General features: G+C 60.7%; 3 protein-coding genes across 5 annotated transcripts; 1 reads left to right on the top strand and 2 right to left on the bottom strand.

Annotated features, from left to right (window-relative positions):
* Positions 1–630: 630 nt before the first annotated feature.
* On the bottom strand, positions 631–9,108 carry BORCS8 (BLOC-1 related complex subunit 8). 2 transcript variants are annotated; one of them, XM_076359425.1, is made up of 6 exons: positions 9,051–9,108; positions 8,050–8,133; positions 7,066–7,178; positions 2,649–2,713; positions 2,126–2,233; positions 631–1,191 (listed from the first exon to the last, which is right to left on the bottom strand). In XM_076359425.1, the coding sequence occupies exons 1-6, from the start codon at positions 9,085–9,087 to the stop codon at positions 1,149–1,151; spliced, it is 450 nt and encodes a 149-aa protein (XP_076215540.1). In that variant the 5' UTR covers positions 9,088–9,108; the 3' UTR covers positions 631–1,148. The 2 variants fall into 2 exon arrangements, with proteins under 2 accessions (XP_076215540.1, XP_076215541.1); XM_076359426.1 differs by lacking the exon at positions 8,050–8,133.
* Positions 9,109–9,906: 798 nt separating this feature from the next.
* On the top strand, positions 9,907–15,332 carry RFXANK (regulatory factor X associated ankyrin containing protein). Its single transcript, XM_076359416.1, has 10 exons — positions 9,907–10,051; positions 10,493–10,707; positions 10,940–11,017; positions 11,727–11,807; positions 12,171–12,236; positions 12,416–12,516; positions 13,545–13,670; positions 14,189–14,255; positions 14,494–14,574; positions 14,941–15,332. The coding sequence occupies exons 2-10, from the start codon at positions 10,500–10,502 to the stop codon at positions 14,997–14,999; spliced, it is 867 nt and encodes a 288-aa protein (XP_076215531.1). The 5' UTR covers positions 9,907–10,051; positions 10,493–10,499; the 3' UTR covers positions 15,000–15,332.
* Positions 15,333–15,855: 523 nt separating this feature from the next.
* Positions 15,856–20,378, bottom strand: NR2C2AP (nuclear receptor 2C2 associated protein). Of its 2 annotated transcripts, none has more exons than XM_076359421.1 (6): positions 20,322–20,378; positions 17,461–17,522; positions 17,198–17,288; positions 16,943–17,048; positions 16,534–16,602; positions 15,856–16,240 (listed from the first exon to the last, which is right to left on the bottom strand). In XM_076359421.1, the coding sequence occupies exons 1-6, from the start codon at positions 20,370–20,372 to the stop codon at positions 16,125–16,127; spliced, it is 495 nt and encodes a 164-aa protein (XP_076215536.1). In that variant the 5' UTR covers positions 20,373–20,378; the 3' UTR covers positions 15,856–16,124. The 2 variants fall into 2 exon arrangements, with proteins under 2 accessions (XP_076215536.1, XP_076215537.1); XM_076359422.1 differs by lacking the exon at positions 20,322–20,378 and adding an exon at positions 18,277–18,297.
* Positions 20,379–23,564: the final 3,186 nt, after the last annotated feature.

Genomic DNA, 23,564 nt, shown 5'->3' on the forward strand with positions numbered 1-23,564 from the left:
AGCGCAAGTACTAAAGGCAGCAGCTGTTTCTGTGAAACACAAGCAGGTTTAGCTCGCTCTGTCCCTGCGCTGACGAACACCTTGCTGGTTACTTGCAGCCCCACGCTCTGCCAGCCCTGCCCAGGCCCAGAGCAGCAGCACGCTTGGTTCTTCCCCAATTCCTTATCATTCAGCAATCAGTAAAGCATTTCAGGGAGTGAAGGGAGGCCGCCGGTTCAAACAGATTCCCCCTCACCTCCCGTGCTATTACCCTGAAAGACACCTGTTATCCTGAACACAATATAATTTCTTTGGCAACTGAGTTTAGCGCTGCTTTGATCCCTGCATCCTTGGTAAATTCTTCAGCAGAAGAGAACTGCTGGTTCCAGGAGAGATTAACATTGAAGTTGCATCCTTTCTAAAGTGACCTCCAAAGCTGTGCGTACAGCTCTGCTTCCCGCTGCTTGACGGGGGATGAAGAAAGTCCCTTTTCTGTTTTTTTTTTTGAACAGGACAGTTTCTTTTTTCACTTGAAAGGCTCCAACTCTGCATGTCTTTGTTTTGCTCCATGCCCTTTGAAACACGCGGAGCCAGCAGGCTCCAAGCCCCCCCGGCCCGAGGCGAGCAACAGGGGAAGGTTTTAGACAGAACTTACTTGTTTTTTCTTTTTATTATTGTTCTCACTAAAACCAAATCCAGCAACTCCCTGGCACACACATGAAAAACTCTCCTTGCAGAATGCCTCCTGAACAAAGCTGAAGTGTGCCTACATTACGTCTTTACACAGCCGTCTACAAAATACTGAAAGCAAGACCTAGTTTTTCTGAGATATTTCTGTGGCCAAGAGGTAGAGAGAAAGACGCCTCGTAGCAGTCTGCCATGGAAAAGAACTGGAAAGGACAAATGCAGATCCACCCCAGTTCCCTTTTGCAAGGTGCTGTGGAAAGGGACACAACTGCTCCCCAAAGCACCCCACGAAGGCAGTCCTGACCCCAGCGGCAGGATTTGCCTGCTCAGGTACAGCACCTTGTTACTGGGAACAGAGAGGCAGGCAGAGGCCTCCGTGCAGCTTCACAGATCGAGCAGGTGGTTTCTCACTCCTCCCCGTGGTAGGAGAACATAGAGCTGGGCTGGAGAAGGCGGCAGAGGACGGCCAGTCTTGTCTGAAATCAGGAACTGGCTGGAGGATTCTTGGCTTGTGGGGCAACAGTGCTGTAAAAAGAAAAGAGACAGTCACGTCCAGCAGGCAGGCAGGACACCAGCAGCCATAATGATGTGAAGAACCAGGGGCTCCCTCAAATAAAACCTCACTGCTTGCAGCAGGAGAGCAGCTTAAGACAAGCACACCTTTCAGTGTGCTGTGCAGACTATGGTGCAGCACACGCCAGCCCCCGTGGGTGTCGAGACGGCAATCTTTGCAGCCACGCCACCGCAAAACCCACTAAAAATGCTCTGGGCTGCACAGAGTGTGACCCTGCCACGCGGGCAACTGGGAAAACACAGAACCTGAGCCAGAAGTCTCTAAGGCAGAGTCATTCTGCAGAGACGGAGGCTCTCTGTTCGCTGTGGTGGTTTTATCAGGGATGGGCATTTGGGAATTTTCTCACTCCTATCCAGTCAGACTCCAAAACCAACACCGTTCTCAGGAGAGACAAATACACTAGACTCAGATGATCTGCTGGAAGATATTTTAGTAGCTATAGTTCAACTGCAAACATACAAAAAAGCATCGTCGTTCTGCTACCACTTATCTCTGTGGGACTCTGCCCAAAAAGAGCCGCATACACGACAGAGAACAGCACCAAACGCCGCCTCTCACCTACTCCGCCTCGGTAGCATCATCCCACTCCAAATGCCTTTGACACAACAAAGATTTAATGTGTTACACAACCAAACATCCCTTTTTAAATGAGGCAATAAATTATTTTCCAGCTACCCTTTTGCAAACAAGATTATTTGCTTCCCAGTAAACAAAGCCAGAAGATCACTGGAAGGCGAGCAGCATGCTCTTTCAAATCGTAGTCTAGAATCATATTACTGAGCTAACTGCTCGGCATATTTGCACTAGGCTGCATTACGTCACCAACGCCTCTGCCAGCCAGAATGGTCGCTCAGATAAACGGGCAGCGTCACAGCCCCTTGCTACCTGCGGCCCTGAGCAGCGTTCAGCTGATCCTTCATGGCTATGGCGTGTTTGAGCAGACTGTCGATGCTCTTGAAGTACACGCTGCTGTCAGTCATGTTCTTTATGGCACTGAAAGAAGAAAAAGAGGGGGGGTGGAGGGAGACGGAGGACCAGTTAGCATTTCCAAAGGCATCATGGTTTTAGAACACACGGCCCCTGACAGAGAGGGCTGTAAATAAGAAACCTCAACTCTATATGGCGCATTGCACCTTCACACACTAGCTAGCGGGTGGGTGGATTTACTGCAGGAGATTGGCAGGTCTGCACCGCGCACAGACCTGGGGAAGAGCTGGCACACTCAAAGTGAAGCCCCCGAGATTCACGGTAGCGGTTCAGAGAGCACTGCCTCGCGCCCCCACCCCCCCGCCCCGGCTGCGCTCTCTCCCTGGCTTACACCAGGGAGGCGTCAGGGCTTCTGCTTTGTTTCCACCACAACACCTCCGCCTGCGAACGCAACCCTCCCGCTTGGAGGAGTCTCTGGTACCTGCAGGCGTACTCCACTGTGTAGATGGCTCCCTGGCTTTGCTCCTCCCAGCTCTGCATGTCGGACTGAAAGAGAAGAGAAGGCGGCATCGTTAGGTGCGCACCGGACAGAGGCAGCGGCGCAGCCCGCAGCGATACGCTCTGCCAGCCCTGCCCAAACAAGGGCTCTGGAAGCTTTTCAGTGGAAACTGCGTTTGGATTCTGTCTCCCGCCTGATAGCCTGCGATGCACACCGGGCTCTGGGCGCCACGCACTAGCATTTAAAAGAAACATTTATTGTGTGTATTTCTGGAAGGGCTACGAGTTCAGGCCAACGCTTTGGCTACTCTGGCAAAATTCCCCTTGTTTTTAGATGTTTTAGCCCGCGAGCCAGCTGAGAGCCACGGTCAGTCAGGCTACGAGCAACCAGCAACTGCGCTGAGTGCGATGGACCAGCTGGATGTGTCGGAGTACTCGGATCTCCCGGTGCGCCTGGCCCAGCAGGCAGTCAGGATCTGAACTAACACAGCCCCTGCGGAGTCCGGTCCTTAGTCCTTCATGCAAAACCAGGTAAAAGTTTCTTTCACAGCACTGAAAGTTCTCGTTTCGTTAGACCTGCCATTCATAAACGTTTGCACAGCCGCAAGCGTCCCTGTCCCCCAGTCTGCTCTGAAACTCTGGCGTCTGATCCCAAGCAGCAGTCAGCACTGTGCCCTTCCTTTTGTGAGCTGGAAGGAGCCCTGTAAACTTCACACAAACTCGAGCAGCACTGCATGCCGCCAGTTCTGGTGTGGGACATAATTGTACCCTGTGGCTCCAAGGAAAGGGAAAAACCAAACAAATACACAAGTCACAATGAAAGCACAGCTGAATTCAGAGATGTAGCTCAATAGATAACTATTTCAAAAGTCCTTAAGCAGTTCGGGCACTCTTTAAGATGTGTTCTCATGGGAGCTAATTCTCCAGTCTATTCTGCTGGGTCTAGTTACAAGCCGGAGGAAATCCAAGGGCCTCTTTCTGTGAGTGAAGGAGGTCGGGTAGGAGCTTGGACTTCGTCCAAAATCCCGTCTGCTGTTCAAAGCCTGTCCTACATCAGGACGCTTGACCACACAGCTTTAAACTACAAAAGAAACAAGCCTCTACATGCAATGCTCTAGGCAGTTCTCTGCAGGAGAGGGTCCTTTGACCCAGGACTCGCAACCCCGCAGAGACTGCGCTCATCCCAGAGCCCAATCGCATTTTACACGACTGTATCTGTTGCTGGGAACACGCTTTGCGTGCAGAGGCAGCTGCAAAAGACGCAGAAACTTTCCTGCAGCTCCTCGCCCTGCTCTCTCCAAGAGGCGCCAGATGACCTTTAACAACCGTTTAGACCCCGACATCGCACTGGCTCAGTCGTATGTGTCACAGCCGCTTGCCTGTGGTCCTGCCGTTCCTGAGCACCAGTAGATTTTAATCATTTCCCGGTATCGGATCCAGCGATGTCTGTTCCCAACATTCCCACCACTTCCTGGGATTTTCATGTCCTTAATTAGGAACAAGAGCCTTTCCCTAGAGCTCCTCACTTCTTAATCTTTTCTTGATGTCCTTTCTTCAAATTCCCAGGACGTGCCCTTGGATGCATTAAGAACTAAAGCCAGCTATTAATATACAATAGCATTAATGATATATTACTGTTGCTTGGAAGTAAATTAACGAGGAGATGTAAGTCCTCTGAAGACCGGGCGGAATCCAGAAAGGCTGCTCTGTGCGGAGCGGGGCTTAGCAGCACAGCTACGACGCGCGGAGGCAGCGGGGGCCTTGCATCACGCTGTATCTTACCGGGGAGGTGGTAAATCTGCGTGAAGAGTTTGAGACGGTGAGGAAGGTATTAAGATTATCGTTTTATCAAATCATAGGAAGTTGCTTGTTGTAAAGGCATGGAGGTGACCTTCTCCTCACAGAAACTTTTCTCCCAGCCCCCTCCCTCCCTCCCAATTTTTCCTCGGTTTAATCCCCCTGGGAATTTCAAAGGCTGCGTCTCGGGAGAACTCAGCCAGCCAGAGACGGAGTTGCTGCACGGCTGAAGGAAAGCTGGAAACCACCAATAAATCCTGTTTCCTTTATACATTACCTACATCTTGGGACTAAATTACCTAAGAACGGGTCTACACAGAACGTTTCTTTTAATTCTTCAGAACAGAAAAGAAAAACCACCTCGCTTTAATGCCTTTTCTCTGATTTAGATAAAACCCGACAGCATTTTCACGGTGCACAGCCCTGCTGACACCCTCCTGTCCCAGTCTCTAGTCACAAAGCTGACGGGCTCTGGCAGAGCAACCCAAATATCCATCCCCACCTAACTGAACGCTGTGACGATGGCCCTGTCAGGGCCCTGAGCACATTCGTCTCTCCTGGGGTTTGGCTGCCTGGGCTCGAGGGCTTGACAGGCCCAGCCTGTTCACTGCAAACAGCAATGCCTGAAACTGGGATAAAATGAGAGTGGGATCAAAGACAACGGAGAGAACCTGGCCACAAGCCCATTACCAGCAGCCTGGCAGCACAGTCAGGGCACTGGCCTAACTGAGTTACGTTTAACCCTCCCAGTTCCTACCAGGGACCGGTTACCAGCAGGGAGGAGAGCATCCTCCCAAACACGATGCTGCAGCCTTGGGAAAAACGAACTCGGGAGCTGGCGAGGCTGGAGGAACAGTCACTAGCAGCAGCTCTGGATCTGCTGTTGTTCCAGCTGCCACAAATAATTTTCTTTCCATTTCCTCCCAGCTCTTGCCACATCAGCGCACCATTAACCACACAGCCAGTAACCAGGAAGGCAGTTAGGAAGCTGGAAGTGCCCATGCAGTGGGCAAAAAGAAATGAATGTAAGCAGCAGCACCTCCAAGCAAGCATCAGGAAATGTTTTCTAACACTGGAGAGGCAAACAGGTACTGGGGTGGCACCGGGGCAGTGGGCACCACGCGGTCGGTTCAGCTTTGCCCTGATGCGCACCGTTACCGCAGGGAGCACGGCGAGTCCTTCCTCGTGTACGAAGGCCCCCGCTGCTCCACCCAGGGCTAGCGGCCAGGGCAGGAGGGAGGCTGCGAGGCTGAACACGAGGGCATCAAAGACCAAAGGTATCTGATGCTCATGACAGCTGCAGTCACACGGGGGGGACGCAGGATCCTTGTATTCGCTGCTGGCATCCACAGGACAGCATGACCTCCTTTCTCACAGGAAGAAAGCGGACAACAGCAGCAATTTTGGCTACAAAAGAGAATTCTCTGGGATGGCTGCAGCTAGGAAATTAACTCAGATGAGCCAGAGAGGTCACAGAACACCGTGGATAACTGCGATGAGCATGCCAAGCCGGGACAATGAGAGAATCAAAGGTTTTCAGAGATCTTGCCCAGCACAAACCCCGCTGCCTAACACCACGCTCTGTCCGGCGCCTTCACTCGGCTGTCGCTTCCATTAGCGCTTCTGCGCTGCCCCTCGCCCTCATCCCCGTTACGCACCGTTCAGTGATGGAAACTGATCTCTTCCCTCTGCATGACTTGTCATACAATTTGCTCAATTTCCTTTTGTTCAGGACACATTCCCCGAGACTGGGACTCTCTTGATTAAATGAAAGCAAGTGACAGCTCAGGAATAATATTACAAACCTGTCTCCTGCGTGCCAGTGATGCAATCGCATCAGCGTGTGCTATACGTACACATACATCTCTATATACCTACCATTGCACACAGACACGTATATAAAACGTTAATAAATAATTGAATAATAAAGTGTCACAATCCAGGTTAATTTGGAAAGCAGGGCTGTAAAGCGAAGGTGAAAAATGGGGCCTGACAGTGCATTAGCATAGACATGAAGCAGTAATCTATTCATGAGACATCACTCCTAATGAATCATGACTGGCAGAAGAGGGAGAAGGACAACAAGGCTGGCATTAAAGTGTCTGTGCTCCGTGCTCTGGAGGAAAGTAGGAACACAGCTGTGAGATGAGATTCATTATCCTGCTTTGCCTCATGTGGGCTCTTCTCACTTGTTTCTTCACGCTCCCCCTTCCCTCCTCTCATCCTCCCCCTTATTTTATGTAGGAAATAAAAACCTCACAGCGTAGGCAGGGGTAATAAGATTTAACATCTCCCTTCTCCCCCTGCAAGACAGACTACTCATTTTTCTTTGTCTCCACGCACAAGCCGTGCGAGCATGGGTTCGCGGTTGGACTCTCAAGTTTTTTTTCCCCTCAGGTCTGCAGGTAAATTTGCAACGTCCCCTCACCCCCTCCAGTTCAGACCGAGCCGGGGTCCCGCAGCACCTTGCGCCCCGACGGCTGATTTCTTCCCCCCTTCCCACCCCTTAAGGGGGGTGAAACAGGGATGATGTGCCAGGTCGGGAAAACAGCTTGTGCCCGACTGTGTCGCAGCTCTGGAGTCCAAAACGAAGCGCGACTCACCTTGTGCTGCGCGAGCTCCGGAAGGGATCTCCGCACGTGCTCCTGGAGCCGGTACAGTGCCACGGAGGGCTCGTTGGCCAGGACGTACATGCTCTCGGTGAACTTGTCCGTAACTGCAACAAGAAAACCAAGACAGTTACGGAAAGCGGGGAGCAACAGGGAGGGGGAAGGAGGGGTCGGAAAGGGTGCCCCGGAGCGCTGGTCCTGTCCCTGACACGGTCTCTGACACCTGCGTAGATGTGTGGGCTGGAGAGGCTCAGAGAGCGTCTGCTGCACCCTCCCGCTCCAGCTTCAGCACCCGCAGGGGCCTTTCCAGCAAAAGGCCCGCAGTTTCCAAAGTGACAACGCGCCAGAGGAGAGATCAGAGCAAAACCCCACGTACTGTGGATAACTACTCTGTTAGCAAGGATGCGAAAGCAAAATCCCGCCGAACAGGCAGTTCCGTTTCCACTCTCCCCGTAACAGCATCTGCAGCCGGCGATGAGCTGGGCTCCAGACGGAGAGAGACCAACCTGGGACGTCACCGCCTCCACGGGCCACTACGACCTCTGGTTGTTCTGGTTCCAGGGTCCACTTGGGTTATGCCCATCACCGGGCCCTTTCTGACCAATTTGGAGGGGGGGGCAGGAGACGAGCAGAGCCCAGCAGCGGCCTTGGCTCCCGTTCCTGCGCCCCGCAGCTGCCCCATCCAGCTGGGAGTGCCGGCATCTCCTGGTCTGGAGGCTCCCTGTCTCGTTACCGGCTGTTCGGGTTCATCTCTGCTCAAGGCCTCGAGGTCTCCTGCGTCCCCAGCCACCCCCCGCTGCGGGGTCCTTCTGTTGCTCCCCTCCAGACACCTCCCCCAGGTGACATCCTAAAAATGTCGACGGAGGAGACACGGTGGCCGCACACCAGGGCTCGGGAAGCTGCTGAGCTGCCTGCTGAGCTGCTTCCCCCCCCTCCCTCCAACCCCTCTTATCCCGGCCACCCTCCACACAGGAACACCTTTTCGGGTGGTGGTTCGCACAGCGAGATCACAGCTCTGATCCCTCTTCCCCTGCAGGTTTGCGAGGAGAACACCGACAGCTCCTAATAATTAAGAGACCCAAAAATCAGAGACCCTTTCCTTGTTCGCAGTGGGCGTGCGTGGGGGTGAATCAGGGAGCGGAACGCCTTTCAGCTTCTGCATCGCTTCCTACTGTAAGGAAAGGGATTCTCTGCTCCTCCCTGCAGCTTTTGTTTCGGCGACAACTGCTCGCATGCCGCGGTTCTGTAACGCCGGCAGACGCGCCGAGCCTTCTGAAGGCAAACGGGAATAAATGCAAAGCTTTACAGGAGTAATTATACCCCCCCCCCCGGGACAGACACAGCTGCTGCTTGTCTGTCTGCCTGCCTGCCTGTCTGTCTGCTTGTCTGTCTGTCTGCCTGCCTGCCTGTCTGTCTGTCTGCTTGTCTGTCTGTCTGTCTGCCTGCCTGCCTGCCTCCCCTCCTGACTCGAGACGTTCAACAGAGCCACGCAGCGGGGCAGGTGAAGAGGGGAGGAGGCGGGAGAGGAGGACACAAGGCAGCTCCCCGGCAGGGCCAGGCTCCGAGGGGGCCCGCAGGGGTCCCGCCAGCTCTGCCTGCCCCGACCTGCGGGGTCCTGTCGGGGCACGTCATCCCCTGCCCTGTCACGACCTCCAGTGCCCCATCGTGACTAACCCCACGGTGCCTTTTCGGGCCCTGCTGTGGCTGCAGCGCCCTGTCACCATCCACCCTGTCGCAACTTGTCCTGCCCCGTCGGACCTTTCTCTCTCACGGCCCGCAGGGCCCTGCCGTGACTCCGGCTGTCGCTGCAGAGCCCTGTCGCGCCCGCGCCCTGTCACGACCCGCAGGGTCCTGTCGCGACCGGCCAACTCAGACAAGCAGAGGGCCTGCCGCGACCGGCCCCGCGGCTGCCGGGCCCCGCCGGGCCCCACCGAGCCGCCGCTCCCCGGCCCCGGCCCCGGCCCCGGCCCCGCTCCCACCTTTCTTCACCTTCAGCTGCATCTCGGGCTCCTCCATCCCGCCCCGCCGCCGCTTCCGCTTCCGCCGGCGCCCGCCAAAACCGCCCCGGCCGGAAACCTCCGCAGCGCCCCCCAGCAAACAGCCCCGGCTGGAAACATCGCCCCAGCGCGACCGTTCCCCCCCCCCCCGCGGCCGAGTGCTCCCCCCCGGGCTGTCCCCCCGCTCCGGGGCCGGGCCCACACCGCGGGTGGGCGCCGGGGGTGCCCCGGGACGGCCTTCCCCGGGTCGTGCCACTGCGTCCCCGCCGCCCCGAGCCAGCCCAGCTCCGGGGGGGGGGTGCGTGGGTGTTAAAACACCACGATCGCCCCTTTTCTCATGAGTGCCCCCCCCCCGGGCTCTGTGTGTGGAGGCCTCGGGCGGGCGAAGGCCGCGGGTGCCCAGCGCTGGGCCCCCCCCCGTCTCCCCCGGTGCTGCCCAGGGGAGTGGGGACGTCGCTGGGCACCTGGCCAGGCCGTGAGGCCCGGGCCGCCCTCCCCCCCCCCCCCCCCCCCCCCGCCGGACACTTGTCCCCTCACAGCCCCGCCATGGTGCCATGGGCCTGCGGGGCCGGAGCGCTCCCACCCCCAGGGCCTGGGGGGCCGGAGCTGCTCTTCTCAGGCTGGAGCGGGACGTGGGGCCCCGTGCGGGACGAGGGACAAATGGCGGGGGGTGGGGGTGGGGGGGTGTGTCGTCCCCCCCAAGTCAGTGGGGACCTGCTGCCCCGTGGCCACCGCCACCCCATCCCCGTCCCCATCCCACGAACGGGACTGTCGCTTTAACGCCAGGCTTTCCGCCTCGCCCGGCCTCCACGCCGTCAGCGGGCAGGTGGAGCTGGACGGGGGCCCCCACTGTGCCCCCCGCTCCCCTCAGGCGGCCCCCCAGCCCGGCCCTGCCAGGCCTGCCCTGGCTGAGGCCGGAGGAAGGGGAAGTGCTGGGGCAGGACGTGGGAACGGGGGGCCCCCTGCGCCGGAGGATGCCGGGGGTGAGCCCAAACTCCTCGCTGGGGAACAGCAGCCTGGCCTGAGCCGGGACGGGCCCCGCCGGCCAGCCCAGGAACGGCGAGGCGGGCAGGGATGGCCAGAGACGGCAGTGGGGTGGCCGCGGAGAAGGGGGGGGGTTCCCTCCGACCCGCCCTGGCTCGGCCCCGTTGCGAGCGGGAAGGCGGCCGTGCGTGGATGAGCGGTTCGGAGACAGTCCCGGTGCAGCTTCGCAACGCTCCCGTGACGGGAGCTTTTGTCCACCGGCGGTGCAAGTCTGGCTGGAGAGGGCAAGCGGGACCGCAAACTGCGCTGCCGGCACGGAGGAGTTTGGTGGCTGCAAGCTCTTGGTGCTCGGGGACTCAGCAGCCTTCCCCCCGCTGCCCTCTCCGTCCCGGGAGATGTCCCCACTTTTTCCCCCTTCCTAACGTGTTGTTGTGTGGCAGCTGCCCCATGGAAGGTGAAGAAGCAGTCGCTCGTCTCGTGGAACCCCCCCCGAACGACGGGGATGCCCAGGATCTTCCGAAAGAAGGTGAAAACGCAGCCGAGGGAACAGCAGCTGCAGAGGAGCTGGCTGCAACCAGGGACACGGGGGACAGCGGTGCCCCCCCGGGGCGTCTCTGGCCGGACCAGGACATGCCACGCTTGGACCACGGGGACGGTGAGCGCTGGGGGTGATGGGGTGGTGGGAGCCGAGACGGGGCATGCGCGGACCCGGGATCCTGCAGCGTCTGTCCCCCTGTAAACTGGGATCAACGTGCCCTCCGCCCTGGGGTCGGGGTGCACGCGGGGTGCTTGCCGTGCCGGTTGGGTCTCGTTGTGCCGCGTGTGGAGCCCAGCCTGCTCCCCAACAAGCGGAACCGAGGTCCCTAATGGCCGCCTTTGTTTTGTAGGCGGAGCAGACACTCTCCCGAAGCCCTCGACTGCCTCGATGGACAGGCAGAGGAGCACTGAGCTCTCAGCCCTTGACAGTGAGTGTTGCAGAGCCTGGTGCTCACAGATGCTGAGGCGCAGTCCCAGTGGGAGACAGGCGTGGGAGAGGTCATCTGGATCCTTCCTCCCACAAAGGCAGCTAGAAAAAAGTCTTTTACTGCTGCCAGTCCGTCCCATAACGTGGCAAGGCCAAGTCCAAATCCAGACCTTGCTGATGACTCGTGCCAGCAGTGAGAGGTCGCTGCAGCTCCACGCAGTGGAATGAGAGACGGCAAACTCTTTCCATACGCTTTCCTAATTAAACTACAAATAGCTTGTTGAAAACACATTGAGATTTCCAAGTGGAGCTCTTCAAGGGTAGGAAATATGAGGATGAACTTGAGTGCATCCCCCAGGCTGTCCTCTGCAGTATATCCTTTGCAATTACGCTGTTAATGCCAGATCCCTGCCTCCCGCAGTGCCCCAGATGGACCCTGCCCCTCCTTGGACAGCTGTTCAGGCTGTTTTATCTTCCCTGCTCAGCTGTTGGTCCCTGCGCGCTGGTCAAACCTCAGTCTCCAGGCTCTTTACTTGCAAGGGAATAATTCCTTTTTTGCAGGACTCCATTTTTACCAGGGACAGGAGGGAACAGCTGCAGATAAGGCGCATGAGACCTGACCTTTCATGAGGTTCTTGGCCTCAAGTCCCTGTAGTTCCTCCCTGTGCACGGAGGAGACGTGCCCTGACTCTCTCCTCTCTCTGGAACAGGCTTCCCCCTGAAGCACTCGAACACGCTGACGAACAGGCAGCGAGGCAACGAGATCTCGGCCCTCCCAGCCACGCTGGACAGTGAGTACCGCTGGGCAGAGCGGGCTGTGCATCCCAGACCGTGGATGCATACGGGGTGCAGAGGGAGCAGAGGGAGAGCGGGGCCGGAGCCTCCCTCCGTCTCCTGCTGCCACGCTGTTCAGCGTCCACCGGGGCCGTCTCTCGGGCTGCTCCCTGCAGTGCTGTTGCTCTCAGCACTCACCGCGTCTGGCTGTCCCTGCCGCTGTACGGCGGAAGGGTGTTAGTGACCCATTGGGGTTTTTGGGGCTCAGACAGGGGCTGTCCGGTCACCACCGCCCCAGACTTGCAGGGACCCACCTACAGACAGCGGGTGCTGAGCTGGGGAAAGTTTGTCCTGATGGGTGAATTCTTTCTATCCCCCAGCATTGTCCATCCACCAGCTTGCTGCCCAAGGAGAGCTCAGCCAGCTGAAAGAGCACCTTCAGAAAGGTACACGTCTCTTCCTTTGGGTTCTTACCCCAGATCATGCAGTGTCCTGCCAGGTCATAGCACGCCTTTTGATAAACCCTCGGCTTAGTTTTACAGCCTTTGTTGGGTTTACTGGGGGGACAGGGAGCAGAGGGGGCTTTACCCTTCCCATTTACGATGTCTCATCCACGTTTGTGCAGGTGAGAACTTGGTAGATAAACCCGATGAGAGAGGTTTCACGCCGCTGATCTGGGCTGCAGCCTTCGGAGAGATCGAAACGGTCCGTCACCTGCTGGAATGGGTAAGGCCACGCTCACGCAGCACCTTGTTAACAGGAGACTTCCCATCTCCAATCCCCGTGGCTGCCAAATTGTTCAGCACCGTCCTGGTACCATCTCAGCCAATCTTTCCCATGGCACCAAGCAGGACACGTTTGCAGAGCTAACGGCTCAGACGCTGTCGGATGCTACTCCCCATTGGGCTGTGAGCTAAGTCAGGAGCATGAAGAGCCTTATCTCACAGCTAGCAATAACTGTTTGTAATTAAATATCTGCTTATTGGTAATTTGAGATCAGGCTTATCACTTGGGCCCTGTAATCTGCCAGCAAATGTGCTCGCTGAGGTATCGTTGCAGTTAATGAACTCATTGCTGCATTGTCCTCGAGTGCCGGGCTTGCAGTCGAGGACTGTCTGGGGGTGAGCAGGAACCAGATCCTCCTCCACACTGGATCAAGCTGCTCCCCAAAGCTCAGTCCCACATCCACGTGTCTCCAATGATCAGCGAGCACTCATGCCATGTATGCACTGGCCAAACTCTGGCTCTGTTACTGCATTAGCAGCAAAATTGCAGTGCATTACCAGAGAGACAAAGAGAACCCAAAATAAACGAGGCGATACATTGATAAAGGCTATAGTGAAGTCCAGGAGAGGTCCATGGCTGGCAGGGCTTGGAGGACAGGGAGGTTTTCTAGGTAGATCAGTTACAAAAGAGATGGTGAATACTGTACAGGCATCTAGACAGGGCCGGTAACACTGTTACTAGTGATGGGGGAAAGGGCTGAGTAACAGGAACCATCAGGCTTAGTTTACTGATACCGGAGACGGGCTTTTAAGTCCTCACCCGAGATGTTTGATGATTAAAACATGCCCGGTAAGGACTTTGGTAAGGAGAGGTCACTGGGAACGCGTGAGCCGTCTCTGCCCCATGAGGCCGTCGGGACCTGGCTCCACGATCAGCCCCCGTGGGGTACCCAGCAAGGCTGTGCTGAGCACCCCGGGTCTCCGCAGGGCTCCTTCGCCAGTTGGGGCTAACGCCTGTGCCGTCCCCAGGGCGCTGACCCCCACGCGCTGGCGAAGGAGCGGGAGAGCGCCCTGTCCCTGGCCAGCATGGGCGGCTACACCGACATCGTCGTCATGCTGCTGGAGAGGAACGTGGACATCAACATCTACGACTGGGTGAGTGCCGCCGGGTGCAGGCTGCTGCGGGGACCGCGCCAGCGCTGGGAGCGACACCAAGCCCCGGACGGGGCTCCGCAAAGCTCATTTTAAAAAGCAGCAGCGAGTTCACATCGTTCTGGGCTGAGTCAGCAGCAATGCCTTTCTCCTAGATGCTTCCCAGGCTCGCAGCACTCGTTTGCCTGCTCATGCAGTTGTTTCGAGAAATTAATCTGGATAATAATTTTAAATGGTTTCCTCAGTTGTTCACACTGGTGATGTTACCAGCCACAAGGAAACAGCGCTCAGAACTTAAGGTTGTCTTTAAAATGACACAATTTAAAAGTTATTGTATTGCATAGAGAGAATAAAACCTGCGCAGAGCCGCTCTGCGAGAAAACACCCAGCCTGGAGCTGGGAGAGGGCGGAAAGGGGATCCCGGCGGGTTGGGGACCTACCGCTCCGGGAGAAGCAGGAGCTGCGTGAGCACGGCCCTGCGCGAGGCCGGCAATGACACAGCCCCTTCCCTTTCCCTGCAGAACGGCGGCACTCCTCTGCTCTACGCCGTGCGCGGCAATCACGTCAAGTGTGTCGAGGCCCTACTAGGTAACGGGGAAGATCTGCACTTAGTCCTCGGCCTTGAATCGCTGCTCGTTGGTAACCGACTCGGGGAGAGAGCAGTGACACGCCTGGGGGGAGAAACTGAGCAGCCTGGGGGTGTCACGGGGGGCTGCCCAGCCAGGATGGGCACCTTTTGGGGGTCCCCTCGCCCTGCGCCTGACCCGGAGGGGACGCCGCGTCGGCAGGGGAACGCCGTGCCCTGATCTCCACTGCCTGCTTGCAGCTCGCGGCGCCGACCTGACGACGGAGGCAGATTCTGGCTACACCCCGATGGATCTGGCCGTGGCCCTGGGACACAAGAAAGGCAAGTGTCCCCTCCGTGCCTGCCAGGGAGCCCTGCCTTCCCTCCCCGAAAAGCCTCCAGGCAATTCCCAGCTTCCAGCCTTGCTCCGGGCTTTTTTTGACCTTCCACAGCTCCCCACTCCGCCACGCAGAGAAACCGCGCCAGAGAAATCAAAATGGGTCCTGTTCCCCTTGCTCCCCCTCCAAACCAGAGCTGTCCTGCAGATAGGGCTGGGACAGGGGAGATGGGGACAGGCTCCTGGAGAAAGGGGTTTTCCAGCCTCCCACTGGAAAACAGGAGCAAAATGGTGACCAGGTCCTGCCCACAGCGGTACTGGCTTCTCACAGGCTTGGCTTCCCTGGGTTTCACTTCTCTCCCCTCCGTTAGTCCAACAGGTTATCGAAAATCACATCCTCAAGCTATTTCAGAAAAAGGAGTTGGAGTGACGCGGCGGCTCGAGCTGCACTGCTGCTGCACCAGCGCTTCTCCCGGCCGCCGCAGGGCTCTCCTCTGGGACCCAGGCGGCCTCACCCGGCCGTCCCGAAACGGGCAGCGGCGCAATGCTTCAAGCAAGGAGCACGCGGAGGAAGCCGGGAACTGCCTGCCCTCGGTGGATCTATGCCTCTCCCGGAGGGTGGCACGGCCACAGTGCCTCACACCCAGGGACGCTCATTCCTCAGGGCAGCTGCATTTCTGCGCTGTCCGGGCTCGGCTGCTTCGTGCGTGTGCGCGTTCAGGTATTGCATTATTGAAAGTAAACTCTAAAGCAGTTGTGTAGAGCCCTGTCCATTGCCTCAGCCTGTCACAGCTGCCAGTCCCCGATCCCAGCACCAGCTACTGGAGAACCGCAAGGGGAACTGGGCCAACCAACCTCTTCAAGGCCTGCACCCTCCCAGTGGCCTGGTATTCCTCTCCGGAGCCGTCTCTTTGAAGAGGGAAGCTCCCTCTTACGCCCATAAGCTTGCCAAGCCCTCCCTGCACGCAGCGCCATAACCAGCCAGGGAAATATCCATAGGCAGGAGCAAAACCCCGCAGGAAGCATCACCCTGCCGGCCAGGAACACAGCACGGCCCCAGCCGACAGCCGGCACGCTGCAATCCCGAGCCGGAGCCCCGCGAGGCTGCAAACAGCCGCTCCAAGAAGTTCAAGGGTGGTTAGCAAAGGCGAGAGACAGCCAGAGCCCACAGCACATGGAGGCGGCACTTCTCCTCTCTCCTGCTCAAGCCACGCACCGGCATGGCCATGGCAAACCCCGGAGGGCTCGGTCCCGGGGTGCCACTTGCCCAAGGAGCAGCCAGGAAGGAGCGGGGACGCCATTTATTCGGCCGGTTACACAGGCTGTGTCCCACCAAAGGCTCGGAAGTCCGGCACGTGGATCTCAGCACTAGTGTCCCTCTGTCACTGCCATCCTGTGGGGCGGGGGTTCCCTCCCAGCACCTTGGGGTGCAACTGGGGGCAGCATGGCCCCGCTGGCAGGGTTTGCTGTCCCGTTTCCCCCCACGCAGCAGAGCCCCTGTGGGGGAACGCAGGCGATGGGGAAGCGGCCCCCCACGCTGTCCCTCGCCGCTGCCCTAGAGCCTCTCCCCCAGCACCCCGAGGTGGTACACCACGATCCTCCCGAAGAAGTCGGTGCTGTTCTCAAAGGTGATCTTCAGCTTATCCAGCACCGTCTCCTCCACCTGGAATCTGTGCAGGGCCCGTAAAGGAGAAAAATAGGCAGGGGGACGACACGACACGTGGGAGACCTGCTCCGAGCGGGCCCACGAGGGGCTCGCACCCTGGTGTACCGCGGCCAGCGATGTCCGGATTTGCTCCAGCTCCTCTGAGTTGCTTTAGCGGTAGCAAATTGCCAACAGGCACCCGCAGGTCTGTCGTTTAAATCGCAGCTCTGCCATCGCCCCCCTGCCCCTCTGCAGCCGCAGGTGGCTCTGAACCCACCCGCCGAGCCGTTCGACCCAGCCCGCAACGTGGCAAAGGATATCTGCATGGCGTTGATGTCCTCGGGGTACAGGTCGGATATTTTCACCAGTCCTTCGCCTGCTCTGCAGCCTGCGGAGGGCGAAGGTGGAGGCAGCCGTGCGGAGGCTCAGGTGCTGGGGGAGCCTCCAACGGCTGCCACGGCCTCGGCTGCTCCGTCTCTTATCCGCTGCCGGGCTGGGAGCAGCGGTCCGTCTAATGGACCAGGTTCCCATCTGCACCCAAAGCGTCCCGGAGAACCCTGGATCCTCGCTATCCACCCCTTCTCTGCTCCAGCCCACGGCCTCAGCCCCTCTGGGGTTTGGGGAATGGCTAATGAATACCTCTGGGCCTTGCAACAAACAGCTGCAGGATCCAGATGAGGGTAAACAGAGGCAGAGGGATCCCCCACACCCCCAAACCAGCTCCTCACCTTCCAGCGTGCACAGCCGGCTGGAGAATCCCCCCTGGAACTGGATGTGGAGCTGCGAGACCTTGACGGTGCGGGGGAAATCCAGGGTGACCCACTGGCACGTGCCCTGAAGGCAGGAACGACACCGGGGCTCCGTCACGGCGGGGAGAGCGGGGTGTCCACCGTGTGCACGACTCCCGTCCCCCGTCCCCAGCTCTTGTCCCATGCACGGCTCCTGTCCCACCCCTCCGGCTTCCCCTGTCCTCGTCCCCCCACCTGGTCCGAGTTCCAGCACGTCTCCTCGCTCGTGTCGAACATGTGCTTCTTCCCAAACTGCTTCACGTCCCGGTTAAGCACAGAGCTCACCCTGCAGGGACACGCGCCACCGACCCGGGGACACGATGGGGACAGCGTCAGCGATGGGACTTGAGTCCCCCGCAGGGCCAGGGGACAGCGCGTGGCACCCAGGAGGGACCCGTCTGGGGGTGCTGGCCGTGGCACCCCGCTGCCTGCTGTCCCCTCGGGGGGCTGGGACTCACCGCGTGGCCGTGTTGGCGCAGATCAGGGGCTCCGCGGGCATCGCTGCCTGCGGCCACGCTGCCTGCAGAGAGATGGGGTCAGCAAGGGGCAAAAATGGGGACACCCAGCAGCAATGGGGACCTCTGGGCAGCACTGGGGACCCCTGAGCAGCAATGGAGACCCTCGAACAGCATTGGGGACCCCCGGACAGCACTGGGGACCCCTGGACAGCACTGGGGGCACCCCGGCAGCACTAGGGGCACTCCGGCAGCACTGGGGACCCCCGAGCAGCACTGGGGACCCCTGAGCAGCATTGGGGACCCCTGAGCAGCACTGGGGGCACCCTGGCAGCACTAGGGGCACTCCAGCAGCATTGGGGACCCCCGAGCAGCACTGGGGGCACCCCCAGCAGCATTGGGGACCCCTGGACAGCACTGGGGGCACCCCGGCAGCACTAGGGGCACTCCGGCAGCATTGGGGACTCCCGAGCAGCACTGGGGACCCCTGAGCAGCACTGGGGGCACCCCCAGCAGCACTCGGGACCTCCGGGCAGCACTGGGGACGCTCAGGAGCATTCGGGGCATCCGAACAGCGATGGGGACCCCTGAGCAGCATTGGGGACCCCCGGACAGCACTGGAGACGCCCAGCAGCGTTAGAGGCGTCCGGGCAGCACTGGGGACCTCCGGGCAGCACTGGGGACCCCCGAGCAGCAATGGGGACACCCGGCAGCATGGGGACGCCCGCGCAGCACCGGGAACCCCCGGCTCCCGCCCCCGCAGCCGCCCCCGCCGCGCCCCGCGCCCATCCCCGTCCCCTCCGGCCGCCGCGCACTCACCGCCCGCCCCGCGCAGGAAGCGGCGGAACTGCTTCCCGGGACCCGGGCGGCCGGGAACGCCCTCCCCCCCCCCCCGCAGCTCCCCGCCCTCCCCGCCGCGGGGACCCAGGCGGGCGGGAGCGCCCTGACCCCCTGCAGCCCCCCCAGCCCCCCCCCCCGGCCAGGCGGGTGGCATGTAGCACCCCGGGCACCCCAGGCAGCACCCCCGGCCCAGCACCTCCGTGGGGTGCTGTCCCCCCCGTGCTTAACCCCCCCTGCAAAGGTCTCGCTCCCCCGCGGCCCCTGCACGGCGCTGGGGTCGGGGGTACACCCGCCCCCCCCCCCCCCCCCCCGGCCCGGCTCCAGGGGCGGGACCCCGCCGGGCCCTGGGCTGGGGGGCGGCTGGGTGCCCTCCTGGGCCAGCTCTGTAGGTGGCAGTGGTGGAGCGCAGCTGAAAATAGCAGCGGAGAGAGAGACTGCAGCGAGAGCCGGAGCGCGGGGGTGTGCAGGAATCCCTGCGTGCTCCAGCATCCCTGTGTGCTCCAGCGTCCCTATCCCTGTGTGCTCCAGCATCCCTGTGTGCTCCAGCATCCCAGTGTGCTCCAGCATCCCTATCCCTGTGTGCTCCAGCATCCCGGTGTGCTCCAGCGTCCCTGTGTGCTCCAGCATCCCTGTGTGCTCCAGCATCCCAGTGTGCTCCAGCATCCCTATCCCTGTGTGCTCCAGCATCCCGGTGTGCTCCAGCATCCCTATCCCTGTGTGCTCCAGCATCCCTGAATGTCCCAGCGTCCCTGTGTGCTCCAGCATCCCTATCCCTGTGTGCTCCAGCGTCCCGGTGTGCTCCAGCATCCCTATCCCTGTGTGCTCCAGGCGTCCCTGTGTGCTCCAGCATCCCAGTGTGTTCCAGCATCCCTGTGTGCTCCAGCATCCCTATCCCTGTGTGCTCCAGCATCCCTGTGTGCTCCAGCGTCCCTGTGTGCTCCAGAGTCCCTATCCCTCTGTGCTCCAGCATCCCTGAACGTCCCAGCATCCCTGTGTGCTCCAGCATCCCTGAACATCCCAGCGTCCCTGTGTGCTCCAGCATCCCTGTGTGTTTCAGCATCCCTGAAACGTCCCAGCATCTCTGCATGCTCCAGCATCCCTGAACGTCCCAGCATCCCTGGACATCCCAGCATCCCTGAACGTCCCGACATCCTGCACACCCAAGCATCCCTGCGTGCTCCAGCATCCCCGCACATCCCAGCATCTCTGCACGCTCCAGCATCCCTGCATGTTGCAGCATCCCTACATGCTGGAGCATCCCTGCACACCCCAGCATCCCCCTCAATGCAAGTCACCAGCACAAAGCACGTGGGAAATCCAAGCCCTCCCTGCTTCCCCACCACTGCTGCCTCTTGGCCGGCGTGGCAGGGCCGGTTCTCCCGCGGGCACCCCGGCCAGGCAGGGCTGAGCTCCTCCCCGCAGCCTGCGAGGGAGCCGTGGGGAGCCCGGAGCAGCTGTGCAGGGAGAAATCGCCCCCCACACATGCACATACAACACTGCAGCTGCTTAAAATTATCCTTCGCAGGCATACGGTGCCGCTGCGCTTGCCCACGGCCCCGGGTCTTTGTGGATGTGCCCCGGTGCTCAGCGAGGTTGCCAGCCTTGACCCCGCGGTGGTCCCACGTTCCCAGCCGGCCTCCGCGGCCGCCTTGCTGGGGGCGGCAATGCAAGGCAACGGCATGGCGGTGCTCTGCAGCCCTCCCAAACCTCCCCGGCTGCTGGGCTGCCTGCATGAGTCACAGCGGCTGCACCGAGGCTGCCTGCGCTCAGCCACAAGCAAAAATAAAACCAGCCGAGTGCTGCAAAGCCGTCACCTCCCCCTCGCAGCGCGGCTCTGGGGGCTTCAGCCGCCGGGCTCGGCCCCCGGCTGGGTCTGCGCACACGCCTGCACATGCATGTCAATGAGCACACACGTCTGTGCCCATGCATGCACACACATGCGGTGACACACAGCAGCACACACGTGACGCGTTCCGTCTTCCTCCCCTCCTTCCTCCCCTTCTCCCCGCCGCCCCGAGTTTCACCTGAGAAATTGGGTCAAAAACCACAGGAGCCTTAATTGCCCCTCGGCTCATCGCGTGTCGGGGACGGCTCTGCCATTTGTGCCACCGCCGCCCGCGTCACCTCCTGCCTGCGCCTGCCAGCACCATCCCCCCTCACCCCAGTGACCCCCCGGCCCCTCCATCCCTGCCTGCCTGGGGGGAACCGGGGGGCAGCGCTCGGGCCCCGGGGCTCTTCGGCCTCAGCGTCTTCCTCACCCTCCTCGCTCTCGAGGAACGAGGCCGGCAGTAAATGCAGCTGTTTCGCGCCAGGCTGTGCCGGGACCAGCTTGGCGGCGTTGGCTCCCGGCTGCCGTCCAGCCCGGCACTCAGCCGCCCACCGGGGGGGCCTTTGCATTTTATCCAAGAGCTAATAGAAAGGCTGGTGCCAAACCAGGCGCCGGCACGGATCCAGACCCCCCGCTCCCACCGGGCGCGAGCTCCCACCCGTGAGCCGCCGGGATGCTGGCCCCTTGCCGGCACGGCCACCTCGTGCCGGCGGCGCAGGAAACGGGTGCCGGTGCCTTTTGTGCAGCGGGTGCCGGCGTGTGAGTTTTGCTGAGCAACCCCGGCTGGCGCCGGGAGCTGCTTCCGAAGAAGAAGCGGGTGTTGTGCCCTTCGCCGTTAATTACTTGCGGCGATTGATTTCCACTTCCGTGTAAACACTGGAGATTACCGGTGAATGCGGCACAGGCGCTATTCAACGCCGCGGCCTCTCCGCCTGGCACAGGGCCCTGCCTGTTCTCCGGGATGTGCCTCTGCCTTTATTCCCCCTGCCTGCGCGGAGGGACCGGGGGTCCCAGGGGGGCCGGGGGGGGGCCGGGAAGGGCAGGATTTGGCACAGCTGGTAATTAATGCTAAATAACAATGTGGTGGCATCTCCGCGCTGGGAAGGAGCTGTGCAGGGTGGCGACGGGTGCGTCCCTCTGGAAGGGGATGGATAAAAGGATATAATTACAATTATCTTATTATAGCCCTGCTTTTAAGCCACAAACCAGCATTTCCTCCCAAAGGGGTGAGGGCACTGGACTCGTGGCTGGGCCGCTGCGGTGCTGGTGTCCTCCCCGCCGGTGCCGCTGCATGGGAAGTGCCGGAGACGCGGCACATCATCCATGAGCAGGTGTCGGGGTAGGACGTGCCGTTAATGAGCTTGGCTCTGCTAACGGGAGGTGCTGCTAGGCGTCCCCGCGCGGGCAGTGCCGGGGGGGCAATTACCGCCCTGGCTAATGAACCAGCGCGGCGTCCTGCCGGCCCTGCTGCTAATTATTGCTGGTGTCAGAGAGGGGCTGACCAGGGTTGGTGTCCCCCGCGCCCGCTCCCAATCCCGTGCCAGCCCTGCCGGCTGCTCCCCCAAAATCACCCACCGGCGCCGTGGTGGGCACCAGGGTGCAGGGTTGGGCCCTGCCTGTGGATGCTGAGCTGGTGGCATTGCCACCCAGGAGAGTCCCTGGAGGAGGGGACCGTGCTGGGTCACAGCTTGTGTCCCCTGTGTCCCCGGCGGAGGGTGGGTGCTGGCTGGGGCTGGGTGCTGCGGGAGGGTGAAGGAGTGGGTCCAGCTGCCAAAAGGGGGAAGGGAAGGAGGCAGTTGCCGTGGAAACAGAAAATAAAATCAGTGCATCCTGCCAACGGGTTTGGAGGGAAGTTGGGCCTGGCCAGGGCAGAGTCCCTGCATCCCTGGGGGGGACGCTGTAGCCCCCAGCCCGGACCCCTCCGTGCCCTCGCCGCCATGCCCAGGTTGTGCCACGGGGCAGGTTTGGCCCTGGCCGAAAGCAGAAACAAGCCACAGCCGGGGGCGAGGAGCAGCGGGAGAGGGGTCGGGGGCAGCATGGAAGTGGGTCCACGGTGCTGGGTCTCGGCCTGTCCCCTCCGAGCAGACCCTGGGTCAGGGTGTCCTGCCCTGCTCCAGCCCCAGCTTCGGACCAGCATCTCAGCCAGGACAGGCACCGGCTGCCGGTTCACCCTGCCACGGAGCCATCCGTCTGTCCGTCCGTCCGTCCGTCCGCCCTCCCGCTGCCTGTCCCCGTGCCAGTGCCCCGAGCGCTGGCCCCAGCTGCGGTGGCAGAGGCCTCATTAATAAGCCGCTCTCCCCATGAATGTGGCAGCTCTCCTGGAACGGGCTTCATTAGCTGCCGGCGGACATGAGCGGAATAACAAGCGGCTCTGCGGGGCGCAGGACGGGGTCCCCCTGCGCACCCCGGGCGATGCGGGGACTGGGGCACGCGGCCGCGCTCCAGTCGCGGGGAGCTGGGGGGCCCCTCGCTGCACAGGGAGGGTCCCTGGCATGCCGGTCCCCTGGTGCTCAGCGCCCATGGGGTGGCAGCGGCGGTGCTGCTCAGCACCCCGGTCACAGCGCTGTGGCCCCGGCTGCCAAACCGGGCAGCACTGGAGCTCGGGAGGCTCCCGGCCTCGCCGCCCCCCCAGACTGGCTCTGGCATCGGGGTGACGAGGGTGCTTCGCCGCTTGCTCTTGCAGGGCCAACCCCTCCATCCCCTTTGGGTCCCCATCAACCCTGCGATGTCCCCACGCCTGTCCCCACGCTGAGCGTTGGCCACGTCACCTCTCTGCTGTGGCTCTTGATGGGAGCGAGACCTGGCTGAGACCTTTCAAACTCATGTCACATGGCTCCTGGCCCCCTCCGCTGTCCCCTGGGTGGCTGGGGCCAAGCCAGGGCTGTGCTGGAGCCGTAGGGACCCCCCCAATCCCATGCCGGAGCCGGAGCCCCGCCGGGTCTCTCCGGTGGCAGCGGCGGGTCCCAGCCCTTTGTGGCAGGAGCCCCTCGCCATCTCCGCCGCGCACCCCAATCGTCATCGGCCGCCTCCCAGCGTCCCTGTCACAACAAAGGAAAACATCTCTGGATGGAAACTGCAGGAGGGTCGTCACGGCAACACTGCTGCAGGATTTCACCAGAAACCCAGTGTTCCGGCTCAAAAAGACACTCAGGTCCCTGCTCACCCTGGCAGATGCCGGTGCAAAACCCAACAGGGCTGGGGCTGAGTGAGCGGGACTGAGGGATGGAGTCACCCCAACCACTGCTGCCCCGGGGTCCCGGCCTGTCCCCCGTGGGGTGGGGGACATGGGGCACAGTGAGGACCTGGCGATGGGGGCGTGGTGCCTCGTGGGGGCAGCTCTGGACAGAGCCATCAGCGCTCTTGGGGCGACGCCGTGAAGACAGGCTGGACGTGGAGCTGGGGGTGCGGAAGGGACCCCGAGCCGGGCAAGGATGGGGAC

Source organism: Aptenodytes patagonicus, chromosome 25, assembly GCF_965638725.1.
Source record: "Aptenodytes patagonicus chromosome 25, bAptPat1.pri.cur, whole genome shotgun sequence".
In the NCBI taxonomy this organism is placed as follows: Eukaryota; Metazoa; Chordata; class Aves; order Sphenisciformes; family Spheniscidae; genus Aptenodytes; species Aptenodytes patagonicus.

What these genes read in the sequence shown, in the direction of transcription:
- BORCS8 (XM_076359425.1), bottom strand. Translation starts at nt 9,087, where the DNA reads ATGGAGGAGCCCGAGATGCAGCTGAAGGTGAAGAAAG. An exon ending in ACAGTGGAGTACGCCTGCAG is followed by an intron (nt 2,234 to 2,648) that starts GTACCAGAGACT and finishes TTCTTCTTTCAG; the next exon opens with TGCCATAAAGAACATGACTG. An exon ending in AACGCTGCTCAGGGCCGCAG is followed by an intron (nt 1,192 to 2,125) that starts GTAGCAAGGGGC and finishes TTCTTTTTACAG; the next exon opens with CACTGTTGCCCCACAAGCCA.
- RFXANK (XM_076359416.1), top strand. Translation starts at nt 10,500, where the DNA reads ATGGAAGGTGAAGAAGCAGTCGCTCGTCTCGTGGAACCCCCCCCGAAC. An exon ending in CCTCCCAGCCACGCTGGACA is followed by an intron (nt 11,808 to 12,170) that starts GTGAGTACCGCT and finishes TCTATCCCCCAG; the next exon opens with CATTGTCCATCCACCAGCTT. An exon ending in GGCCCTGGGACACAAGAAAG is followed by an intron (nt 14,575 to 14,940) that starts GCAAGTGTCCCC and finishes CCCCTCCGTTAG; the next exon opens with TCCAACAGGTTATCGAAAAT.
- NR2C2AP (XM_076359421.1), bottom strand. Translation starts at nt 20,372, where the DNA reads ATGAGCCGAGGGGCAATTAAGGCTCCTGTGGTTTTTGACCCAATTTCT. An exon ending in CGTGCTGGAACTCGGACCAG is followed by an intron (nt 17,049 to 17,197) that starts GTGGGGGGACGA and finishes TCCTGCCTTCAG; the next exon opens with GGCACGTGCCAGTGGGTCAC. An exon ending in CCGGCTGTGCACGCTGGAAG is followed by an intron (nt 16,603 to 16,942) that starts GTGAGGAGCTGG and finishes CGCCCTCCGCAG; the next exon opens with GCTGCAGAGCAGGCGAAGGA.